Here is a 25,990-nt window from a genome sequence, read left to right on the forward strand (position 1 = left end):
TAATTAAATGAACAAAAAATTGTGTTCATGTTCATTCGTTTATCAAAATAAAGGAACATAAACAAACTTCTCACCGAGCAAGTTCCTGAACGTTCGGTTTATTTACAGACCTATGTGTTAGCATTATCGTATCCGTAAGACCGTAACCTAGATGATTGTTAAAAATTACCCTAAATGAAATGAATTTGTCTTATTATCAGACTGAGCTGGTAAGATTTCAAACCTTTTGGATTATAATATTGCACTTGATGCGATTTAGCTACGGAAACCAAGCGAGCACCAAGTTATTAAAACCCGTCTACTTCCCTCTCGAACTCATCCTTAACCGTGGGCTGCTTGTTTCGCCATCAACAGATCCTTACCCATATTACTAACGTTTTTTCTTAGTTTGATAAACATACATCTACCGTCATAGATATTTTTAGATGTTATAGTGTTATACTAATAGTCAAATAACCCGTTCGCCCATGGTAAAGTTTTAGTCCATTCATCCTATTATTCACTTACCTTAGCTTATCATTACAATAATATTGTATTTGTAATCCAGTTAACTCATTAATCATCTCTATTATTTATTTATTAAAATGCCATTTTTGTCCTTGAGGTTTGACAAGTTTTGCGACTTTCATCCAACGATTTGTTTTTCCGCGTCTGGATCCAAAGGTTTGAAATATTGCCATTTTCACCCGGCTCGTTAACTCCATCCATTTTTTGCCGTTAAATCAGGGGTATTTTTGTGAAGAAGATAGATAGTGTGTGTGCATACATATATTATTTTTGTTTTTTATTTAGTAAGGATATTTTAAATGCTTCTACATAAAGTGAAAACGAGTGAATAGCCTTTTAAGTTAAAAAAATATGGAAATACTCTTGACTTAGCAGAGAAAAAATGGATAGAGTTAACGAGCTGAATGAAAATGGTGAGATTTCAAACCTTTTGGATTCACATGCGGAAAAACTGGCTAAACTTCATGGACAAAAAAGACATTCAACTCTTATTTATTTGAAAAAAGCTGGATATAAAAGTATGTGTGGTGAACCCAATCCGACCTGTTTCAATCTAAACACACCCAGTTTGACCTGTTGCCTCATGAACATAATGGTATAGTAAGTATGCGCTTGTGGCAACGATAACTCATCACGGGAGGGAACCCTCAAAGCAGTGGCGGAACCACAGGGGGGTCAGGGGGTCAGTTGACCCTCCGGCCGGTTGAACTTTCCGATGACTGCGTATATTTAACATAGCAGCGTTTCTGGAAATTGACCCTTAATTTATCAACGGTAAGATAGTTGAAACTTGAAAGGAAAAGCAAGAGTAAAAAAATGGAAGAATCTGGTGGAGGACGGTGGCGAACTGGCGAAGGGCGGAGAAACTCGGTTGCAGGCGGTGGTTTATGCGTTTGAAGAAGAATGATTTTCTTATATGAAGAAGAAAGAGAAACAATTAATAAAAGCAACAAAACTTATTTAATAATATTTAATTAATGTTTACTTAAGTCTATGTTTGACTTTGAGTTTCAGAGTGAACTTTAAATTTTTACCGTCATCATATTAATTTACTTCTTTATTATTCTTACTAGAGGGTAGGCCCGTGCGATGCACGGCATGACCAACAGTTATTGTCCTTCATTTTGTTGTGCGTTTGGGGAAAATGTTTATGTATGGATAAAAGATAATTAGCCAAAAGACAATGTAAGAGAAGCCATACAAAACGTGATAAGAGCTTGTACCATAAGCCGGCCACACAAAATTTAAGGTGTGCATAGCAGAGGAATCTTTGTTTGCGGAATCTGTTTAAGAACAAACATGTATGCCAAGTCTAAAAACATACATTACAGGGATATTGGTTAGATCAGCATTACTTTAACACATATTATTACCTTACTGGTGAACACATTTACTCTATGTTTAGGGCACAATTTGATTAGGTTGCTGATAATGAATTGAATATCACACCAAATTACAATAGCAGTTTATATTGCTACTATTCACCCAAATCAAGCACCTTAAATAAGTCAGTGTTTCTCTATATTCAAAAAACGAACTATAACTGACGATTATTAAATTGCAACAGTCAATTCAATCCAAATAGTGCAATAGAAACATATCCAATCGAATCACAATTATATCAACACGTTTTAAATTTCAAATGGTTAAACCTCATAGGGGTCTAAGATGAAAACTGACTCATTCGTTTCCCAAAGTTTTTAAATACTAAAATTAAAAAAAACAAATAAGAATTACTAAATGATATTGAATAAAATTTAAACAAAGACTAAATACAAAGATAATGGTAAAGTAAGGCTGATCGAATCGAATTATATGTGCCACTATACAAAATTTAATTTATATTAAACTTTAAATAAATTATCTTTGACGCTTCTTATAAAAAATGAATTGGATTATCTAATTAAAAGATTTGAACCCATCGATGTGGTAGTACAGGAATTCGGTGCCTAGATGGCGAATCGTAGCAGGTGTGCTTGTGATTTACAGGCTGTAATACCATTTCTTATTGAATATTCTGTTGTCATTTCTTTTGGCAATGAGGCCAATGGTACCACCTTCATACCAATATTCTTTAAACTTTGAGATCAAACTATACTAACACCTTTATAACAAAAAATAAGTACAATCCATTCCTTGATCATTTACCAGAGTTCAACACCCGTTGTTTCTTGTCTCTCTTACACGATGAACTCGCGGTTAATTACAAAAAAAACGGCTTCCTGTGCTCCCCAAATCTTAATCTTATGATGTTGAGGTTTTCATCAAGATGTTTGATGTGCCTTGCTTCTACCAAATCTGAGTCCCATTTCTGTCCAAACAATAGAAGAAGAATAAAGTAAAGGGTAAGATGACATTCATAACTCAAAAAATGTTGCTAAAACCTTCATGCGCAAATCAAATTTGCTACTACTTTGCGACCAGTGGACATTTTGTGAGTGCTTTTAGTGACAATAATTTGGGTTTCATCTTCGCTAGTTTTTAAACAAAACAATTATCGTTTTTGGTCGCAAGCATTAGCTAATTTTGCAATCGTTTTAATTCTTAGTTGCAAATTTGTCGCTAATGTGCATTTAGCAAATATTGGTTGCAATAGTCTGTTTTTTAAGAGAGAAAACGACTTTATTACACAAAAAGAACCACGTGGACCATCGGTTGATAAACTTTTCAGGCGAAATCGATTTAAACAACCATTGGTTGCGAAAGCATGAAAGTACCCGGAACCAGATCACGTTTCGATATCTCAACACCATCTTCAAAGCCAACACTTTCCATCCTTAAATTCCAGTCACATTAGCACTCCACATCATCGCTAACAGACCTTGGCATTTTAAAAACCATAATATTGTAAAAACCATTTAAAGTAATGTAAGATATATCATGTTATTATCATGAATCAATAAATCAGTAGAGATTGAGTAGTTATCAAAACATGTACCATGATCTCGTGGTGTTATATGGGCAGGACTGTTGGTGTTCATCATTGGTTGATGTTGAGTGAATAAATGAATGTAAGACATGAGACAGATGCATGATGCTCAACATTATAAAATGAGAGAGGGGTGAAGGGACAACGAAAGTACAGAGTTGGATTATTAGTTTAGGAGAAGAGATGGGAAATAATGAGAACCCATATTGTGAGGTTTGCATGACTTAGGGAAGGGTTTAAATATAAGTAAGCATCAAGATCGCAACTCTTCAGCTGATTTGTTGAAATTAAATTCGATCGTTAGGAAACAATGTAGACAACTCTTCGAATTCTTTTTTATTATCATTTGTCTACATTTATTTAACTCTTCGAATTCATTTTTTATTATCATTTTGTCTACATTTATTTTATCAATTTAATTGTATTTAAGAATACTTCAATTGTTAATTTATATTTAAAAAATCATTTAACCCATGTTAAAAGACCATTGTGCCCATTTATTAACCCCATTAAGTTGTTGTATCATAAGCATAAAATATTGTAATTACTTAAATTTTGCCAGTATCCTTCAGAAATGCTTTATAATATAGTATAGATAAAACTGGATGTAAATATGTAATTAACTTGTTGGCGTTATTATTTAGGATCAACCCGATCTAATTAGCTAGCTTGGAAGTATTTGGGAATTTGGAATTGCTTTTTCAATGTATTTTCATTATAAATGTTTAAACTAATTTTATTTTCTTTGTATTGTTAATTTAAGATGAGTCATTACATTCAATTAATTATAGTCCCTAGAGATCCATTTCAATTAATTATAGTCGGTTAGAATTAAGATATTAATAATTTAATATTCATGTTGGAAGACGAATTTACCCCTAAAACATAATTAATATACGCATCGTGTGTTGTATACTAAGTCTTTCTACTTGTATGTTTTAATTTTTAAGAAGTCCTTGTAGAAAAATGAAAAATTTAACCCCCAAACATAATTAATATATGCATTGTGTGTTGTATACTAAGCATTTTTACTTATACTTCTTAATTTTTAAGAAGCCCCTAAAGAAATGCTTTATAATATACTTATGATTTTGTAATATATTATTTTAATCAATATTATTTTAAGTATTGCATTTAAAACATCATAAATGTTGATTTTAAAATAGAACATGTAACTAAATTTTAGATTATATATAGATGACTTCAAGTTTTTAAATACATTTGCTTTTTTAATGTATATAACCAGATTATATTATTACGTATAACTATTTCTATATAATTGTATTTTATAATAAAAAAAAACCTTTTTAACATTTGTTCTCGAGCGTATTATATATCGATTGATAAAAAAAATTACACTGACCCTCCTATTGAAAATTTCTGGTTCCGCTACTGCCTCAAAGGGTCACCCGAGCGGAAAATGGCTGCGTTTTGACGATGCATCGGTTGACTCTATTCCTACCAACAAAGTCCTTCATGATCAAGCTTATGTTCTCTTCTACAAGCAGCAGTAGATTTTACAGGTCTTCTTCCCCCAATTTTAGCTCCATTTCGGCTTTACAAGTTTATGGTAACGTGTCATTTATCTGTTATGTTACTTAAAATACTTGTACCTCTTTTTGGTTGATTTTGTTGGTTATTTAGTATTTTAGTGAGGCGTATTTTCAACCCATCTAGTTTTTGATAGGTTAATTTTGGTTCGGTCTCAAATAAAAAAAATTAACTAAAAGGCTAAATGAGTAGGATGTTTTGTGAAAATTATATTTTGAGAGTTTTAATTTGAACTTTCACTAAATAAACTGGTTTAAATTATCATTAAGGGACATTTGGAATTTAGGGATGAGCCCGGTAAAATACCGGTACTATACCGAACCGAAAATGCCGATCACGAAAACTCCAAAAGGTGATGCGGTACTGATACGGGTACGGTATCTGTTCGGTTTCGGGATCTGGTCTCATTTGCTCGTCCCTAATTTGGATGACCATTTTTTTCAAATTTGACTTTATTTTTATACATGGTTCAATGTTTTTATATATGTGTATTGTAGGGCCGCAACTCGTTGTCCGTTTACCTTATATACATGGTTCAATGTTTTTATATGTGTATATTGTAGCGGCGCAACTTGTTGTCCGTTTACCTTCTCTCTTGATACAATCTCCTTTGTGATGAAATCATCAAGACAATAAAGCGAAACAAAAATCCACAAAAGTAAAAATATATATATATATATATATATATATACATCTATAATCTATAATATATTAAAAAGGAGAAATGATGTACAAGATGGTAATTTTATCACGCGTATCAATTTTAAAGCAATACAACAAAAATAAAACAGGCAAATTGAGACAATCTCCGTATTTTTAAGACGCCTAAGGGGCAACATAGAGATTTCAACCCTACATTTATGTCTCTCTGATGTTCACATTTAATTAAGTTATTGATGAATTTCACCATCGTTCATCCTTCTATCTACCTCTTAAACCCCTAAACAAGAAGTTGATCGGTCCAGATCGGTCCATCATGTTTTATATGAACCTGCAATCGCTCTTTAGGTGAAGATTTATCATCCAAGCGCACAAAAGATCTTCATCATCATCTTCTACTTCCAAATTCCCAAATCTTCCATCTAGGGTTCCGATTGAGACTTCCAGAGGTATGTTTTTGGATTTGATTATGTTTGGTAATTATGATAATCGAATGAGACTAATCTATACCTGTGTTTTGAAGCTGTAATCGGTGTTTAAAGGGACGAATTGAAGCTGAAGGTGTTGTCATCAAGAAGCCGACCACTGTGCGTGTCAAACAATGATTCGTCATGTTTTTCTATACGTGTTTACTAATTATACTTGTGAAACGTTAATTGTAGGTTCAGGAGGGATTCTGATTCTGTTATTTCAAAATTCTCTGAAATCTTTCAATTGGGTCTTGATCACAGGAATTACTGTAGGAACCAAATTCCGTTATTACCATCTGTTATTTCAAAAAAATACATAATCTTAGGTTAGTTTATTTATTAATCTTTATTATGTGAATTGGGTTTTCCTTTAAGCTTTTCTGTTGTTTACATTTTTCATTTTATTGTATGATTCTTGAGCTCAAACCTGTGATTATTCATTTTCGAATTCGATAATGATTTGGTTGTTAATTTAACCCGAATTTGGGGAGATGTGTTTGATACAAGCAAATTAAAAGCGGTCCATTTAAGTGGTGCTATGACTATTATTGTTTATCGAATCACTTGGCCCAAAAACACGGCTGAAGATTATGTACGAACGGTTTTGGTTAGGATTTACGGTGAAGGAGCGGATATTTTCTTTGATCGCGAAGAGGAAATTCGGACCTTTGGATTGATCTCGACCTACGGGCATGGCCGCACCTTCTTGCTAAGTTTCCTGAAGGTAGAGTTGAGGAGTTTATTCATGCCAAGGTACACTTTTATATGTTGTTACTTGTTAGAAACTGTTGGGTTCCGATTTTGTGGAATATTTGGTTTTAGATCTGAACCGCTGAATGAGTGAATTTGTATTGTACATGTAATCTGTTTGAGTCTACATTGCATGTGTTGCTTTTATGTTTGAAGCCTGACAATTGCTTTGTAAATTTGTATGATTTCAGTGACCGGAAAGATTGTTTGAGGGCATTATCAGAACAGAGTGAAAATAGGGGAAGAAAACGGCAAAGGCGTCTTCTAAGCAGCCGTGGTTCATGACCAATACGCCATTAATTCAGAATTCTGATACTAATCAGATTGTTGTTCGTGATGTAAGTATTTTTAATATGATTTTATTGTAATTACGAATTAAATTTCAGCCATTAATTGAGACTTCAAGTTCTTTTGGTGACACTTTTTCTGATCATGGAACTTGTGGATATGAAAGTGACAAAGAGGTTTTGTCCGATTTACGTCGGGACGATGCACCAATGCGCACGTTAGGTGGATCAGGTGACTTGTATTCCTTGAGGGAATGTGCACTGGGCCTAGGCTAAAACAATTACAGATGTGCCGAACTAACACAAATTAAATTAAACATGATCAGGTTCAGATGAAAGGACTGAGAATGCCGTTGGTAGAGATTTGGATAAGAAGTGGAATTTTGGTGAGCGGGCAGGTTGGGTGGGGTCAGAACGGGTTTAGGTTTAAACATCAAGCTTCAGAAATATCATGATAGTTGGTGTATCCCTGTTTATAGGGTTATCCTTACCCACGTATTTTCAACAGTATCAACCCGAAACCGCCTTAATTCTTCCCGGTTACTTCATTCCTTACTCGGCAGCACAAGATGGGCCAATTCACTCTGGAAATAAGCAGGTATGTTTAGTGATGTAAACGAGCCAAGCCGCTCGTGAGCTACTCGAGATCGGCCTGCTAAAAGCTCGAATCGAGCCGAGCCTAAAAAAAGCTTGATCCCGAACTTGCGCTTAAACATAAGCTTGAGCCCGAAGCTGAGCTTAAAAATAAGCTTGAGCTTCACTTATTGAGCTGGCTCACGAGTAGGGGTGTTCAAAAAGCTCAAGACAAAAGCTCGTTGTAAACGAGCTGGCTCGGCTCGGCTCGATTTGTAAACAAGCCGAGGTCGAGCTAGGCCTGGCTCTGCTTGGGAGCTCGCGAGCCGGCTCGAATTATTTTAATTTTATATAGATTAATTGAAGTGAAAACATTTTGAGTTTAGTTAATCAATAACATATAAAAATATGGGAAAATAAACAAAAATTATTCATATACTACTTTTAAAATACCTTTCGATCTTTAAAATATCAGAAAAAAAATAGTACATATTTTATTTTATTTTTTTTGGTTTTTTTATGTTATCAATATTTGTAAAAAAATTAACGAGCCGGCTGGAACATTTTATGAGGCGAGCTCAACTTTTCAGCTCGACAAAATAAATGAGCCGAGCCGAGCTGGCTCGTTTAAGTTCGAGCTCGAGTTTGAACTCAACCTCAACCTGGCTCGGCTCGATTACAGCCTACGCGAGCCTATTATTTGCATAAGTTTTTTATTCACTATATTGGAATGTAGAATGTTGTGAATATCTAACATCTATTTTTCTGTAACGATTTGCTGTCAGTTTGATTTTATAATGAACGCGCTTCTATCAATGAACATGGTGGTGACACTGTTGGTGGCGACAATACTAGACAACACCGTACTGAGCAGTCAACAGGAACGGGGTGTGTACCGTTGGTCAACTTCTGATGACCTGTCATCTGATCCATCTTCTCTCGATGACTATAAATTACCAAGCAAAGTTTCTCGTGTTTTGCAAAGTGTTTGGATGCATGACCTTACATAGTCAATAGTCAATTTTGCGCGCGCCACCTCAGCATAATCCTACATCTCGAACAGGTGGATGGATACATGTATACACAATATGTAAGTTTGTTTACTATTGCTTATGCTGGTAGGCTAATTCTTTGATAGATATGATTGTAATTGTGCTACTTCATATATAGAAGAACATCAAGAAACTCCATTTATCTGTTTTAGGACCAATATAGTGGACACATTGTTCTTCAGATGGTGATTTCACCAATGTAGCTGATTTAACTTCGTCTAACAGCGATTCAAGATCGTTACACATGTGATGGATAGAAAGGTAAATTTACACCGCATACAAGTTTTGAAGCAATATGTGCAAATAAACACAAGATATTTGACAGGGATATAATAGTAAATAGTACTTCTTTGTTGTAACTTGCAGGTGCACCCATACACATTTCGCAATGAAGACCGGTACTTGCATTTCAACTTCAGTCAAGACCCTTATGTGGAATTTGATTACTGGATAAACACGATAGGAGTTGACGGGCTTTTTACCGATTTTCCTGGTAGCCTCCACCATTACCAGGAATGGACCTCTTCACCTTCCGATAAGCTCGTTGCCGACAAACTATTGAATGAAATGGTTATGTGAAATTACTATACTACCTTTGCCGCGGTTATTAGTTAAAAGCATAATGCTTTGAACCACGGTATTTAAAAGTATAGTAATAATTGTACGAGCTAGGTTAAGTGGCCGGATAATTTTTACTTCCAAACATAAATAGCCGCAGCAACGCGCGGGCATCCCCACTAGTATAAATAAATTTGAAGTTCAACTCTGGTAGCTTATATGACTCATGACGTATTTGTTTATTTCATATCTTTTTATCATAAAAGCATGCTTTAGGTTTGTTTGGATTTGAGTTTTCTAATTGTTTATTTTGTTTTTTAGTTTGTGTTTTCTTCCTTGTGTGAATTGTTTAGTTTTGACAGTTATGTAAAACTGTTAGCTACGGTTTTTCCCTGTTGTAGACTAAAGCAAACCATTAAAAATGAAAATCAAACCAAACCAGGGCTTATTGAGTCAACTTTAATAAAAAAAATGTATAAGGGTGTAAGGGGTGCTCACCTAATAGGTGAGTCCCCCCTCTTACACACAACCAATCACATGGTGCCATGTCAACTCCCCTAATACACTCCCCTAATACCGATTTTTGATGGCGGCACTTCCCTATTAGGTGAGTTCAAAATTAATTTTTTTTTTTGGTAAAATTATGGATGTTTAAAAATTATATAAAAGACATTTCATTAAATTTAAAAAAAAATACATCGTCACTAGAAAAAAAAAACACATTCAAACTAGAAAAAAAAAAAAAACACATTCAAAGTAGAAAATAAAAATTACATTAAAACTAGAAAATTAAAATTTTAGAAATCGCATGGCCACCCGTACTTGTTAGCGATTTCTCGCTTTCGGGCGAGGATGATCGGCAACATACTTGGCGGAACATCGTCGTGCGGATTAAGGAAGGTTTTCATATCTCGATCGTAATTGTAGTTTTTCATCGTCTCGAGTTGTGCCGATATGAGCTCGCGAGCCTCCGACTCTCTTTTTTTCCTCAATTCGATCGCCTCCAATTCTACCGCATGCTTCGCTTCTTTCATGGCGGTGTACACTTTGAATTGTGCCGCCAACTCGGCCGAGCTTCCCTCGGACGATGTAGCTTGACGCTTGTCTCGCCGTTGTGCTCTTTGTGGCGAGGGATCTTCGTTCATATCCGGTATCGAAAAGTCCACGTCAACGGGCTTTCTTTTATGTGCCGAACCTTCACCTTCCTCACCCATCAATGGGACTTGGGCCCATTTCTCGTGTTTTCGAACGACCTCCCACGCCTCGATGTGTTGAAAACCGCTTGGAAATCTTTCTTTAAATTCTTTTAACGCGACTTTCATCACGTCGAGATCTTGACATCCGCTTGCTCGTGTGCGATCCTACATGTTATAAAATAAAAAAAATTATAAAGTGTTAAAAAAGTATGAACTTAGAAAAAAAATAAAAAATATGCAATGTTAAAAAAAATATAATTTTTACCGCTTGTTGGTATAGGCCGTTGAAAAAGTTTATTTTCGAATGCATCGGGTTCCATTTAGACCGTACTTGATGAACGGTCCGGTTACTTCCACCGATAGTTTTGTTAAAGTGCTCTAAAATTTTACCCCAAAAACTTTCGCGACTTTGTTGATTGCCCTTTTTTTTGTTGGTAGAACAATGTACCCACGCTTTCGCCAACGCCTCTTCTTGTTCTTTTGTCCATTTTTCGCTCACCGTTTTCCCTTTTTTTTCTCGAGCCTCGTCTTCTTCGTTGCCCGCGTCTTCGTCCACATTATATTCATCTTCCTCGTCGTCGTCGCCCAAATTTTGAGTTTCAGGCACTACCTCATCGTCCTCGTCAATAGGTAGAGGACGTTCGACATTTCCTCGTGTAGAAGGAACTTGTGGAGAACGATAAGCATATGGGTCGAAGGCGGGGGATTGAGGAGGAGCGTCCATTGATAGCAAATTTTGAAAATAGCCGAAATTGGGTTGTTGGGTGTTGTAAAACGAGGGGTGTGGAGGTTGTTGGAAAAAAAACGGGGGTTGTGAAGTGTATCCGAAAGGGGGTTGTGGTTGAGCATTTGCACCGCTCGAACCATCTCGAGACGGTTTCGAGACCCGTCCCTTAGTTTTTTTCTTGGCCTCGCGGGGTCGGTTCTCCATTGCTCGGTGTATAAAAAATAAAAAGTGGAGGGGGTTTGGTTGGAGAGTATAAAAAATAAAAAGTGAAATGGTTGTGGTTGGAGAGTTTAAAAAAATATAGAGAATGAGATGGGTTGTGTATAAAAAAAGGGTGAGAATGAGTTGGGTATTTATATTAGTTTAAAAAAAGTGATTTTTTTTTATTAAAAAGTCGACCGTTGTCAACGGTCATCTCCTCGATCCACGCAAAATTTACATCGGTGAACCACCACCCAAAATCAACCCCGATTCGGGACCCCGCGGGGATGGCGGCGGTGTTCCCGATCGGGGAAAGCCTTCACCGAACACCCTCACCGAAGACACCCCGTACACCCTAAATAGGGTCAAAATAAAGAAGCCACATAATGTTAGTTGAAATTTAGAAGACGTCTCTTTGTAGTTTATATTATCAACTACTACATTTATATGATGATTACGTCATCATTCAATAGTTCCTAGCCTCAATTGGCTAAAAAGGGCGGCAGACTCTTTTTTTTTTTTTTTCATAGGCAGTTGTCTGGCACTCCCCTATTAGCCCAACAAAATTACGATTTTCTCCTGCTTTAAATTTACACTTTTGCCATCAGTTCAAATTTATGTTTTCGCTTCCGCTTAAAATAAATTTACGCTTTTATTCCCAGCTAAATATTTCGATTTTGCCCCCGGTTAAAAATTACGATTTTGACCCGTTTCAATTTACAGTTGTGCCATTAGTTTTTCCCCTTAAAATTACGATTTTGCCATCAGGTCAAAGTTATGTTTTTGCTCACGCTAAAAATTAAATTTAAGCTTTTCCTCCCGGCTAAAAATTCTAATTTTGCCCTCGGCTCAAATTTACCATTTTGCCCTGTATAAATTTATACTTTCGCCGTTAGTTTTTTTTTTCTCACAGCCAGGTTACGATTTTGCCCTCAACTTAAATTAACATTTTGCCTTCCTGGTGATATTACAAGTTTGCCCCGAATGCAAAATCACAGTCGTGCCGGCAACTTCCTGGCACTCCCCCGTTGGTCCATTTAGTTTACGATTTATCCCTGAATTAAAAATATGATTTCGCCTTCAATTAAAAATTACGTTTTTCCTATCATTTTAGGGTTTTTTTTTTACCAAAACTATAAAGGTTTTTTTGTTTTAATTGGTTTACTCGATTTTATTTTTTTTCGTGTCAAGGAGTTGCCTAACACTGGCTCATTAGTTCTGAAAAATTACATTTTTGCCCTGAGCTCAAAATTACGGTCTTATCATCGTTTTTGTTTTTTTTTCCTTAGCAAAATTATAATGGTGTTTTTTTAATTGGTTGAAAATTATTCGGCTATCGCCCCGCAATGCGGGCGGGACATCTACTAGTTGTGGTACAACTTAAAATAAAGGTGTATTGTATTCTTAAGCAAATGAGAGTGCAACTTGAAATAATTAAATACCTAAGCAAGGTATAGAATATTATATTCCAAAATCCTATCGTCGGTTTTGGACCTTTGGTGTTTAGGTCTTTTATGACCGGATTATGCTATACGTCGTGAAGCGAACTATTTGGTATAGTTTGTAATTTCTAAACCGACTGTCTGAAAAGTATTAAAAAACCGAGTGTGAATTGCAAAACCAACCTGATGATTGGATTGGGCAGTTTTATGATTTCAAACTGAACTATGAACGCCCAAGTTCTCAAACTGAATTACGAGCATTCAAGTTCTTGTTTATGGAAGCCGGTTTCTTGTTGGGATAGAGGCCAATAAAACTTGGCCATTACAACCATATGTTATATTCAATTATTCATCGATATTCATTAGTGAATACGTCTATTCACCTTAATCACACAATTTGAATGACCGTGATGACATTTTTGTAATTAGCGTAAATGTGTTGTATTTACACATGAATACCAAAATACATATGTAAATACAACACATTTACATATGGTTTTCGATTAATTAGTTCAGTTTAGTTTTTTCGGTTTTTAGAAAATACAAAACCAAAGCCAAACCAAACCAAGCCGTTGACTTTTCTTCGTAACTTCGTGGATTTATATCGAATTTCTATTTTTTTATTAGTTTTTTTTTACTATACTGAAGCGTTTAGAGTACTCACATTCCATTCCATGTCGCATTTTTATTTGTTTTTTTAGTATTTGTAACTGAAATGTGTCAATTAAGTTGGAATTAAATCCATCAAAGTAATTGAAATTTATGATGCATTTAGTTGACAAACCAATCATAAAAGAATTGAAATATATCATCGTTGCCCCCGGGAGCGACACCAATGGTTGTAGTGGGGATGATGACGGTGTGCGGCTTATGGCAGTGCAGACAAGAGAATGGTAGGCGCTGATGGTGATGCATACAAAAGACTGATAGGTGCCGACAACGGTAGTGTTGGTGGCTATGAAGGTGGTGGCGACAGTGATGGAGTGGGTGCGACGACTATAGGGTGGCAACGATGAGAGTGGCATGTTTTTTAATTAGTTTAATTGAATTACTTCATAATCTGTTAAGAATGTTTATATCAAGTAATTTAAGGAAGTTCATTTGCATTACAATTCAGTTTATTTTGATATATTATTCTTGGAGTTCATATCTCAAGTATAAAAAAAATTGGCAAACCAAACAAGTTAGAAATAATTTCCGTATTCCAAGTTAATTTTTTTTTTGAAGAATAACTTTCATTCACACCAAGCAAACCTCTTGTGAGTCCTCAAAGTAAGGACCACAAGAAAAACCAAAAGTTACATCATAATAAAAGGAAAATCACACCAACTCTTCCAGCTAAACATTTGAATCTAGATCTATTCACAAAATCTCTCAAACAAGCTCCAAAATCTCTTCACAAACCTGGAATTAAAACCATCCGGACCAAGGGACTTCTCCGACCCACAGTCAAAAACCGCTTCCTTTATCTCAACTCTAGAAAAAGGCTCGATTAAAGTCCTTCTAAGATCTAAAGGAACTTGGTTAACACCTCACACTCAAGCTACGGTCTAACTTTGAATTTCTCCTTGAAGTGGTCTCTGAAAAACTTCAACACATGCTTCTTGACCAAGGAGGACTTAGACACCCAAACCCCGTCAATTTCCAACCTAGCGTTCCTAGCTTTTCTCCCATTAACCATACAATGGAAATAAGCCGAATTGTCATCACCAAACGAAGTCCATTTAACCCGAGACTTTTGTTTCAAATCTTTACATCTTAAAATATCTAATTCTTCAATTCTTTTTCTACACTCCATCCAAACCCACAACTCCTCCTCATAAAGATATATGTCTTACATGATTACATCGAGCTCTTGTTTTTCAGATTTGAGATTCTCTTTTTCAACACATGCTTTTTGGCAGTCTCGCTGGAAGCAGCCTATCTACTCCTACGAGGTAGAGGTAAGGATGTCTACATCTTACCCTACTCAGACCCTACCTTAACTTTGCTATTAGTTGGATTTACTGAGTATGAATATTAGTATGATGATAAGAAATTGAATCATAAGAGTGGTGTTAAATATCACTTAAGAACAACATTAATATATAAATACATCCTTTCTTGCCATTTTCTTCATCATTTCTACAGAAATGAAAGGTATAGCTTTGTGATCTGACTTCTGGTAATAAAATTTTATAGGGACTCGACTACAATTATTTACAATTTCTATAAGTAGAATCATAATAATGGTGTTAAATATCACTTAAGAAAAATACGAAGTATCTTGCCATTTTCTTCATCATTTCTATATAAATTTATCTAATTATAAACCATAAAACAATTGATTAATTTTATATACACCCTTACAAATTAGTTAAAACTAGGATTGCGACCCGCCGCAGTGCGGCGAGAATTCTTTAGTTATAATTAAGTCAATCTAGGACACGCACGTTATGTTAAACCTGTCAAACGGGGAAAAAATAGACGATTTAAAAACGTTCACCCACACACGTACGTTGCGTTGTGTTAACTCGCAAAATTTAGAACGAAACGTAAAACGTTAAACCAAAGACGCATGTTGCGATGTGTTAAGTCACAAAATTTAGAACCAAGCATAAAGCGGAAAATTTGCGGAAAATGAAAACTATAAAGGATCAAAGTTGAAACTAAAAAAAGTTATGAGAATAGATTACAAAAGATAAAAAGTTTTGGGTTAAAAGTAAAAAAAAAAAAAAACAAATAGTTTTGGGTTAAAAGTAATTTATGAAATACTTTTGGGTGAAAAGTAAAAAAATCTTTTTTTTTTTTTTTTTGGAAAACCCCCAAAGCCAACGTTACGACAACCATATGCATAACCATTTTTTCTTTGAAAACCCCCAAAGCACATCCCGCGTTGCGGCGGGGCGTAAAACGGTGTGTCAAATAGTACTAATGTCACACAACCGTCATCAACCAGCAACACTGACTCGACCTAGGATATGCGTGTTGCGACGAACCTGTCAAACATTGAAAAATAGAGGTAAAAACGTTGAACCACACATACACGTTGCGTCATATTAACTCGAAAAATTTAGAACTATACGTAAAACGAAAATTTGCAAAAGATGAAAAGTATAAGGGATAAAAGTTGCGAAGTTAAATTGCAAATAATGAAAAGTTTTGGGTTAAAGTTAAAAAACAAATTATGTAGGCTTAAAATTGAAAAAGGTAAAAACCTTTTGGTTAAAAGTTAAAAATCAACTTTTTTTCATTTGAAAAACTAACAAAAAAGCACAATGTATAAGTAGTTATGCACAAAAAAAATTGCAAACTTATATATGGAATAATATCCAATATACCCAGTTTATTAAAAACAAACTAATAAATAATCATTTTACCCTTACTTTTTTAACTTCATATTTTTATATAACACATTTTAAACTTAAATTTATTTTTATCCATTTTTATTTTTATTTTTTTCCCATAAACAATAGTATTCTCCATATAAAATACTATGCTAAATAATTAAGCTAAAAATGAGTAAATATAATATTTGAAATTAAATGTCATATATGAGATTTCAAATTTTTAGAAAAATAACGGTATAAGTTTCATTTATTAAATTATATTTTTAATTAATTAGGTGTATATGATATTTCAACTACTTTCTAATGGTATATATGATATTTATAGTTTTGCATGTATATATATGATATTTTACAAGTTTATAGGGGTGTATATAAAATTATCCCTAAAATAAATCATGGGTGGTATTTGCTTTTTTTGTTGTAAAAAATGTAGGGGTAGGGGTTATATATTTTTTCGTAAAAAAAGAAAATTGGGAAAAGGTGTTCGGACTTTAGCCGAAAGATCCACTATAAAGTATGTTTTTCCTAAGTAGCCTACAAAGGATTATGGAGACGACATGTGACACTCTTTATAAGTAGGATGAAAGGGTATTTTCGTCCTAAAACACAAACCGTCATCCTTTTGTTTTCTTAAACATACAACACAAAAATTCTGTAAAAAAACTAGTAAAAAAATATAGTACAAGAAAAATGTAGCACAAAAAATGTAGTACACAAATCTGTTATCGTATTATATATAGGGTACTTAAATTAAAGATAAGAAAATGCTCGAATTTATGGTGCAATTTTTTTTATCAAAATAACGTCGTATAAAAAAGTTTGAACGTTTAAAAAACGGAGGGTATATGTATGTGACTTGCATATGGAGAGAGAAAGTCAAGTAAATACGCTTTTCCAACAATGCCTTTGCACTCTTTTTTTCTTACTTCATTTTCATCTTAGCCATTCATTTAAAAAAATAAAAGTTTAAGATCATTTCTTATCCTACTTGGACAAAATTAACTTTTTATTTGATCTTACCCGTCGGACTTTAACCAAAAAAAAATTAGAGTAAATTACGTTTTTGGCCCCTGTAGTTATATCACTTTTACTATATTAGCCCAAATTAAGAATTTTTAACATATGTGCCCCCATGGTCTCTATAACTAACTGTTTTGGCCCCTGAGTCTAACCAAATCCCAAACTCTGGTTAATTATTAGTCACATGGCAGGCACATGATGGGTATTATGGTAATTTCACCCCCTTTACTTACACCTATTATAAACAAATTAATACCCATTTCCCAACAGAACCACCACCACCACCGCTCTTCACCGCTGCCACCACCCTTCCACCTCTCTCCGCCACATCCGACCGTGACAGATCCATACAAGAACCACCACCCTTCCCCGCCACATCCAACCGCGATGAACCCGTACATGAACCACTCAATTGATTGTACTTTTTATTATAATTTTCAAAACCTTTGAAGGAAACCTCTATACTAACTTCACTTTCTTCATCAAAATCAAAACATTCACCATCAATTCCATTAGCTTCAACAAACTCAGCCTCCGCTGCTTCATTTATTTCAATTGCAGGTGAATATTTTAAAAGAAATTTATTATTTTTAAACTTAGCCGACACCACTCTTAAAATTGTCACAAAACCCTAATACATTCTCCTATGACACTATAGCCATCATATATACTCTATCGATTTCTCTTTTTATGTTCACAAACACTAACAGTAATGAATTCAGATCTGAAGACTCAAACAACACAATCTTCTTTCACTGGTTGAGATCTAAAATCGTCCAAGAATCAGATCTGAATCTACTTCACAACGAGAACTTTTCATCTCAGATCTGAAAACTTGAAGATCAAATACACAAAGTATGAACCAATGATGTGTAAACTGTGATGTGTTTGAGAGATTCAAATCTGAACTAGTATGATGATTGAATCTTGATTGATATTTGATCCAACAACAACGGTTTACTATCGGAATTCCAATCGCAGATTGGGTGTTTTTTTTTGGAAAAGATGATAGGGATTTAGGGGTTTTGTGGTGTAAATGGGTATTAACTTGTTTTTAATAGGTGTGAGTAAAAGGGGAGGAGAAATTACCATAATACCCATTATGTGCACTAATGATTAACCAGAGTTTGGGGTTTGGTTAGACTCAGGGGCCAAAATAGTTAGTTATAGAGACCATAGGGGCACATATGTTAAAAAAATCTTATTTTGGGCTAATATAGTAAAAGTGATATAACCACAGGGGCCAAAAACGTAATTTACTCAAAAAATTATATCTTTTCCAAACAAAAATGCTAAGGTCTCTATTTAAATATCCAATTTAAACCAAAAAAAAAATTATATCTTTTCCAAACAAAAATGCTAAGGTCTCTATTTAAATATCCAATTTAAGCCTCAAAAAGGTTAAGGACCGGAGGTTGAAAATATCTCGATAACATATGTTGGATACGTTCCTTAAGGTTGTAGACATGTAAACAATCATATGTGGGTGAGCCCTCATTAGAATGGGCCTGATTTAGTTTTGAAATGATTGGGCCAATGTATCTGGCCCCTCTAAATTGCACTACTAAGCGGCAAAAGCGACCGAATTTTATCCAAAATCTCTTTAATCCATTGCTAATATTTCCTTCATAAATTACTGACATGTTTTTTTGTCTCGTTGCAAAAAGGCATGCTTAGATTGGTTTTCAAAGTATGTTGGTCGTCTTGTGTTTGTATTTAAGGAGATTATTAGAGAGAGTTTAGGATTAGACTCTCATACAGGAACATCAAATTCGTCCCCTCCTCTCTCTTCATTCACGAGTTCTTGAATCTTAAAGAGCTTAGGGGGTGTTTGCAATTGCTTTTTCAACCTGATTTTTTAATTATTGTGTTTTGAAATCGCAAAAATCTATTTTAAGTGTTTGGTAAAAAAAATAATAAAAACTGATTTTTTACGTTTTGTAGAGATCAAAACGTGATAATCTAAAAGTAAGTCACTTCTTACTGCAGGAAAACAGGATTTTGTAGAGATCAAAACATTAAAATATATATATACTTGCCAAACACTCAAATAGTTGATTATCTGATTATTGTGATATCAAACAATATAATCAAATCCAAACACTATCGTTCTACAGCACGTTTTGTTACTGCTAATTATCTGATTCTGATTATTGAAAACGTATAATATATTTTCAAAACTCAACCCAAACACATCATAAGACTTTCTTTAGTTATTTACTAAAAGAGTAAAACCACCACCTAGCCAATTTTGGGCACCAAAATTTCTTTGGTGGTCCCTCAAGTTTTTTAATTAAAGTTTATTTTACATCAAGTTTCAAAGTTGTTGCTTTTGTCACCCCTATTTTCTAACTTTTTTTATCCTCCCGACTTTAAAACATGTGTCGTATGAGTTACTACTTACTAGGTGTTATAAATTCGTTTCTTTCTTTTACATTTCTTCCTGCTTTTGGACGTCATTGGCTTACTACTTAGCACGGCTCTGCCCCCATCCCCCACCCTTTCCCCTCTGAAAAAAAAAAGAAAAAAAATTGGTAGCTCGTTTTTATACCCCGCTCGCAACACGGGGGCTTATAACTAGTTGTAAATATTTGTAGTCGAGCCATTCTAAAATTTCATTACTAGAAGTTAAATCACGAAGCTACATCTTTCATTTTTTAGAAATTATGCAGAAAATGACGAGACAGGATGTATTTATATATCACTGCTATTCTTAAGTGATATTTAACATCATTATATTATGATTCTACTTCTTATAGGAAATTGTAAATATAGTAAGGGTAAATGTCATAAAAAACCAACATAATTCTATTTTTTTTCTCATAAAAGTCCTTCCACTTTTTTTTGCACTTAAAAAACCAACAAACTTTCTTTTTTGTTTTATAAAGAGTAAACTACAATTTTACCTCAGGGGTTTAAGCCAATTGGCACTCTGACCCCCTCCCTAGAAAATATTGCTATTTGACCCCCCAACATTGTTGTTATGTCGCAAGATTACCCCCTGCCGTTAAACAACTTAATAGTTATGTTAAATGATATGTAAAATGACTATATTACCCTTTTTCTTACCCCCTATGATTTGCTCTATTCTGCAATATTACCCCTCTATGTAAAATGACTATATTACCCTTTCTTTTAACCCCCTATGGTTCTCTGTATTCTGCAATATTACCCCCCAGTATTATAGATTGTTCCAAACATTACCCCCTGCAGGAAACAAAAGCTTTTCCCGCCTAAAAACCTGCTGCAAAACACATATATGAAAACACATACCTGCTGCAAATTGTCGCCTGTTTGTTGAGGTAGATTATGTACACACTCATCATCAATAACAATAGATTAACTAGACATGACAATCATCATCTCACTAAATGATCAGTTTCTATCAGTTAACATAAATTTCTAAACAAGTATCACTTTCTACCTTTCTAAACTGATGCAAACTGATGCAACGCAAACCTGCTGCAAACATCAGTCTCCACCAGCAAACATGCAAACATGGAAACCTGCTACAAACATGGAAACTTGCTGCAAACATCAATTTCTAAACATGGTGCAGTTTCTACCATTCTAAACATGCAAACCTGCTACAAACACAACACAGAAAGAAAGGCAATGATCCCAACAAGCTAATAATCCTTTTAGTATCCTATGATACCAAACATGCAAAAATGTGTTTTGCAGCAATGGAATCAATGATAGAAACAACAAAAACAAGAACAAGAACAAGAAGCCTAATGAAAAACGTAGCCTGCTAATAAAACAAGAACTGAAATTAACCATTCCTTAAACTCAGCTTGTGAACTGCCTTGAACTGCTCCATAACTCCCATCCTGTACATAACTAGATTAATATGATATGATCACATCACACTCATGGTTTAAAAAAACATCCAACTAGGCATTAAAGTTCAACATTATCAGTTATCAAACATTATACCATTGGAGCTCAACTAGGCAACCATATATATACAATTATCATACATATTAAACCAAAAAATCCTAAAGTCAGACTACATAAATAGATTATATATTAGAGTTCAACTAGGCAATCATTTCCTGCTGAGGGGGAAACTGGAAGTGCAGGAAAGGGCGACCTCGTATTTTCACCACCATCGAGAACACAATCGATCATGGTGTAACACTCATCCTCATGTCCACTGCAAACACAGAAAGAAACACATACATGAAAATGATCAACTCCAAAACAGTCTGTGCTTAATGTTCCATAAATTATCAACTCCAAAACAGTCTGTGGCCAATGTTCCTACACAGTGATTCCCCTTTCCCCTGTTTATTTCAATAACCCTTGTTCAAAAACCTGACATTACTTGTTCAATAACCACATTACTTGTTCGATTTTACCTGACATGTGCGAGAAGACTTTTCTGATGGTGGATGTGATCGGCATTTTGCTGGAGCTGAGCTGAGCTGATCGCCGGTGGTGGAAGGAAGGTCGCCTGCATCTGATCGCCGGTGGTGGAAGGAAGGTCGCCGAGGTCCGATCACCGGTGGTGGTGGAAGCTCGCCTGACTCTGATCGTCGGCGCCGGTGGTGGAAGGTGTGGGGAGTTGATCCCCGGTGGTGGAAGGTGTGGGGAGTGGTGGGAAGCTTAGGGGGTAAGAGGTTTATTAAGTTAATATATAGGGTGTTTTATTGAGTAAGCCATAAAAACCAAGTGGAAGTTACAATAATACCCTTTGACCGCTTATAAGTTAGGTTGACTTTAAACACTTTTTAACGCCAGGGGGTAATCTTGCGACATAACAACAATGTTGTGGGGGGTAAAATAGCAATATTTTCCAGGGAGGGGGTCAGAGTGCCAATTGGCTTAAACCACAGGGGGTAAAATTGCAGTTTACTCTTTTATAAAAGTCTTTCCACTTTTTTTGCACATTAAAAACTAAATACTTTCTTTTTTGTCTCATTGACGTCCTTAAATAACTTTTTATATATAAAAGTCTCTCACATGTTATATTTGAACAAAATTGTAAATATTTTTTACTTATTAATATCACTGTTTTGGTCAAAAATTACCGAAGTAATTAAGTGATCAAATTAGTTAAGTGAGGTAGTGTGCTAGAAATGTGTGTGAAAAATATGTTAGCCAAGTTAATTACAAAAACAGTTTAAGGATACGGCTCGGGATATAGAGCTGTATCTATGATCAAACAATGAGCAAAAAAGTAAAGGTTGACACGTGATGTACGAGGAAAGCCCTTGATCAATCTAGATCGCCGGCACAAAACCTCGGGAGCTGACAATCGTAGCTGCCTTGTTCTTCTATTGCTTCAAATATCATGATACAGTGCAGGATGTGGTGCGGATCAACTAAGTGTTTACAATGTAATTTGATTACAAGTGTTTGTGTGTAGTGACTGCTGAAAGCTAGAGAGCAAAAGTGTTCGAGAGTGTGTGTGTGTAAGATTGCGTGCCTTAACCTGATCCGCCCCCATCTATTTATAGTAAAACAAATGCAACAAACTGTCCTAAATAACCGGGATCCGGCGAATATTCCCCACTCGAATGTTGTAGACCTGGTCTTTCGGGTTCAACGTCTTTCACATAACAGATACGCCCGAGTCTTGAGGAGAAGAAATCCACCTGACCGTTGGTGACTTGTAGCCTCTTACCTGCACGTGAATTATTAAGTTAACACCAGGATATCGCCCAGGATGTTACCAGTATCCCGATTCAGTATCCTGATCACAAACAAACAGTCAAAAGCAAGATATTAGTCAGGATATTTAGGCTCAGAAAATGGCCCATAACAATTGTCCCCAAATATATCTGTTGGTACACCAATCCAACGGATATATTTCAAAAACTTTATCTCATGGAACGAGGCAATTAATATGACGAGACCCTTGAAGTGACAATGTGCAACTTCCAATGCACTATTGACTCTTTACCCCCCTGTATTTAGCCTATATTAATCAAGGGATTCTTCATTATTTCTATCTTCAAGCGAATTTCAGGTACTTTTCCTCTCTATCTTCTCTGTTTTCTTTGTTTAGCTCCGCTATATCCCTCCATGGCTACTCGCACTAGATCACAATCGGCAGATTCAATCTCCCTCTTCGATAAACAAAACCTGCTCAAGGAACCTTCAAGGGAAGTATGCTCATTTGATAATGCCGACATCGCGGCTTTACGAGCTTCCGGTGCCTTCCCCGCTGGTACAGTCTTTCGTCCATTTGACCGAGAGGTCCGACTGTTCCGACGAGTGGGTGTGCTTCTTTGCTTATCCCTTCTCCATTGGTCTCCAATATCCGTTTTCGCCATTCATCTTCCGATTCTTCGAGTTGACTGGCCTTAGTTTCGCCCAAACCATGCCAATGGTTTGGCGCGTCCTAGCTACCCTAGAGCAGATTAAGGCTCGTCATATGCCGGACTTGTGCATCGAGGATCTTCCAATGGCCTATCGCTTAAGATCCCACGGATCTAGCCGGTTCCTTTTATTCTCCATCTCCAAGAATCCCCTCATTCTTAAAGCTACTAAAAATGAGGATAAATGGACAAGAAAATTCTTCTTCGTGAAAAGGGACTCCATCGATAGGGGTTTCGACCTTCCTAAGAGATGGCTAACCTCTGGTAGGACTTAGGGCTTTAGGAAAATCCCCAATCATATCCCGAAACTATATCCTGATACGTTTATCTTTTGCAGCAAATTTCAAGGAACTAGCTCCTCCCAGTGTTGTGTCGGTAGAAAGGATAAAGGAGATCTACAAGCTTCCAGAAAGTGAGAGGACCTTCACCCTGCTGTCTACAAGTTCAAGTCAAAGATCAAGCTCCAGCATGTCTGGTAAGTATACTTATCTTATCAAACTGACTATATTTCAAAAATGTAACGAGATCAATCGTTTCTTCCCTTATACAGTGCCAGTTATCAATCTCGAAGGCTTCCAACTCGATGAATTAGACAGCTACTCAAGCCTTGCCCCTGTCAGGCAAGAATCCAACCTGAAATCATCTATCACACCGAAGGCTACCAGTTCAAAGACCATTGCTGCTCCCAAAGCTCCTCCAGCATCTAGGACCCGGGCCTCCAGCTCCCGGAAGAGGAAGGAAGCAGATCCTCCTACCACTCCCGATGTATTCCCATTCGAGAATCATGGGTTCACGAATTCCATCAAATTCATGACAAGTTTTCTCAACCAGGTTAGTATCCTGACCTATATCCTGCACCATATGCTCATTACAAATGTCAATTTAGACTGATATCTGTTTCCTTACCTTGCAGAGCCTTGAACGGTTGGTATTCCTCTATGAGGACACATGCGGCTTGAACGTCATGTTAGAGAGCAAACTTAGGCTACCATCGCAGATCAAGCAGCAATCGCCACTGCCAAATCGGAACACTATGAAGCTAAGTACAAGGCCATGACTCAAGACCACCAGTCTGCCATCCAGAAGATCACCCAAGAGGCTCAAGCCAAGTTCGACGCGGCCCAGGTTCAACATGAGCAAGATATGGCTTCGTACCGGGAGAGCCTTAAGAACTCAGTTATCAACTCCCTCCTCCAGGCCAGACTGAAAATGGCTTACGAGGCCAGGGCTTTGGGCTTTGAATGTCCTTCATGGAATATCAAAGCCTGGGAGATTGTCACACCCCGATTTCCGCGTGTTTCACCGGTGGGCCCGGTGGGGGATTACCGTGACGTAGTTGGCAACAATATAGTCAAACCACACAATATTCAAATGCACAGCGGAAGCATAAAGATAGATATATTCCGACCATTAAATGTAATATCCGAGTATCACAAACAGTCGAATAAAATCCACAGGGGATCAAAAATAAAAAGAGAAATATTGTTCAACAGATAATGGCATCCCAAGCTTGCGAGACTCTAACGATGCTAAGGAGTGGCCAGCCTATTTCGTACAGAACCTGCATTTAATCTTTTTGAGGAAAATACGTCAGTTTACACTGGTAAATACATTCAACCGACACTTTTGTAAAAGGTTTAATAAAATTGATTTGAATGCGCAAGGCACAAACTCTTTATAACTTGGGATAATTTATCAATTAAATCTTGTAAAAGAATTACATGTTCACTATGCGTTCAGTCGCCCGGATCGTGCCGGGTTTAAGGTTAATAGACACGCCACAAAGCATAAAGCCGTGGCGGGAAAACCAACGGTTATATATTTATAAATATAGACACATTGTCGGGTGTACGCCTACACCCGCGTGTCGAGGTCGTTGCCATTTCGTAAAATGATGCCAAGGATATCCGGGACATGGTCATTAAGCTCCCAAAGGCGTAAAGCCAACAAAACCAATTTTTAAACGGGTCACATTGACAATACCCAACTACTAATGAGTTGGGGTCAACTGCCCGACCAAGCGGTAATTTATATACCGTAACCCAAGCCCGTATAACGGAAAATAAGTTAAAAGTATTTACCTGAGCAAGTAATAACCTCAATCAAACAAATGCAAGTATCTTTTACAGGTCTCCTATTCTAGAACGAAGGTTTATAACAACCTATTAGAATCCTAACGGGTCTTTAATTTAGCCTTAGCTTAGACCGGTCAGTTTCAAAGGATAAATACGGTTTAATCGCGTAAAAGGCGAAAACCGGGAATGGAATGTGGTTTGGACCCAACAAGTCTGAAGACTTGTTTTATATGGGTATAATAACCACACTCTGGATTTTGAAGTAAAATAAATGATAAGGTTTGACCCGTTTCGGCTAGTTTATGTAAACTAGTTACATAAACCGAATTGTGCG

The 25,990-nt window shown here is 36.0% G+C and overlaps 1 protein-coding gene and 3 long non-coding RNA genes across 5 annotated transcripts; all 4 read left to right on the forward strand.

Moving 5' to 3' along the window:
* The first annotated feature begins 179 nt into the window (after positions 1–179).
* LOC118481705 (ubiquitin carboxyl-terminal hydrolase 24-like) lies at positions 180–5,016 on the forward strand. The gene is made up of 3 exons (XM_035976914.1): positions 180–355; positions 1,103–1,211; positions 4,840–5,016. The coding sequence occupies exons 1-3, from the start codon at positions 180–182 to the stop codon at positions 4,948–4,950; spliced, it is 396 nt and encodes a 131-aa protein (XP_035832807.1). The 3' UTR covers positions 4,951–5,016.
* A 941-nt stretch (positions 5,017–5,957) lies between these two features.
* On the forward strand, positions 5,958–6,444 carry LOC118481874. The gene is made up of 3 exons (XR_004866184.1): positions 5,958–6,096; positions 6,171–6,234; positions 6,310–6,444. It is a non-coding gene; the product is annotated as an uncharacterized LOC118481874 (long non-coding RNA).
* Positions 6,445–6,721: 277 nt separating this feature from the next.
* On the forward strand, positions 6,722–8,163 carry LOC118481873. 2 transcript variants are annotated; one of them, XR_004866182.1, is made up of 4 exons: positions 6,722–6,870; positions 7,059–7,205; positions 7,322–7,386; positions 7,481–8,163. It is a non-coding gene; the product is annotated as an uncharacterized LOC118481873 (long non-coding RNA). The 2 variants fall into 2 exon arrangements; XR_004866183.1 differs by lacking the exon at positions 7,322–7,386 and having other exon boundaries at positions 7,481–8,162.
* Positions 8,164–8,706: 543 nt separating this feature from the next.
* On the forward strand, positions 8,707–9,360 carry LOC118481872. Its single transcript, XR_004866181.1, has 3 exons — positions 8,707–8,817; positions 8,932–9,040; positions 9,146–9,360. It is a non-coding gene; the product is annotated as an uncharacterized LOC118481872 (long non-coding RNA).
* Positions 9,361–25,990: the final 16,630 nt, after the last annotated feature.

This window comes from Helianthus annuus, chromosome 9, assembly GCF_002127325.2.
Source record: "Helianthus annuus cultivar XRQ/B chromosome 9, HanXRQr2.0-SUNRISE, whole genome shotgun sequence".
NCBI lineage: Eukaryota > Viridiplantae > Streptophyta > Magnoliopsida > Asterales > Asteraceae > Helianthus > Helianthus annuus.

Excerpts from the sequence above, each read along its gene's own strand:
- LOC118481705 (XM_035976914.1), top strand. The coding sequence starts at position 180 with ATGAATTTGTCTTATTATCAGACTGAGCTGGTAAGATTTCAAACCTTT. Across the intron at positions 356-1,102 it reads CTTGTTTCGCCATCAACAGA|GTATAGTAAGTATGCGCTTG; the intron begins TCCTTACCCATA and ends ATGAACATAATG. Across the intron at positions 1,212-4,839 it reads CAGTTGACCCTCCGGCCGGT|GGTCACCCGAGCGGAAAATG; the intron begins TGAACTTTCCGA and ends ACTGCCTCAAAG.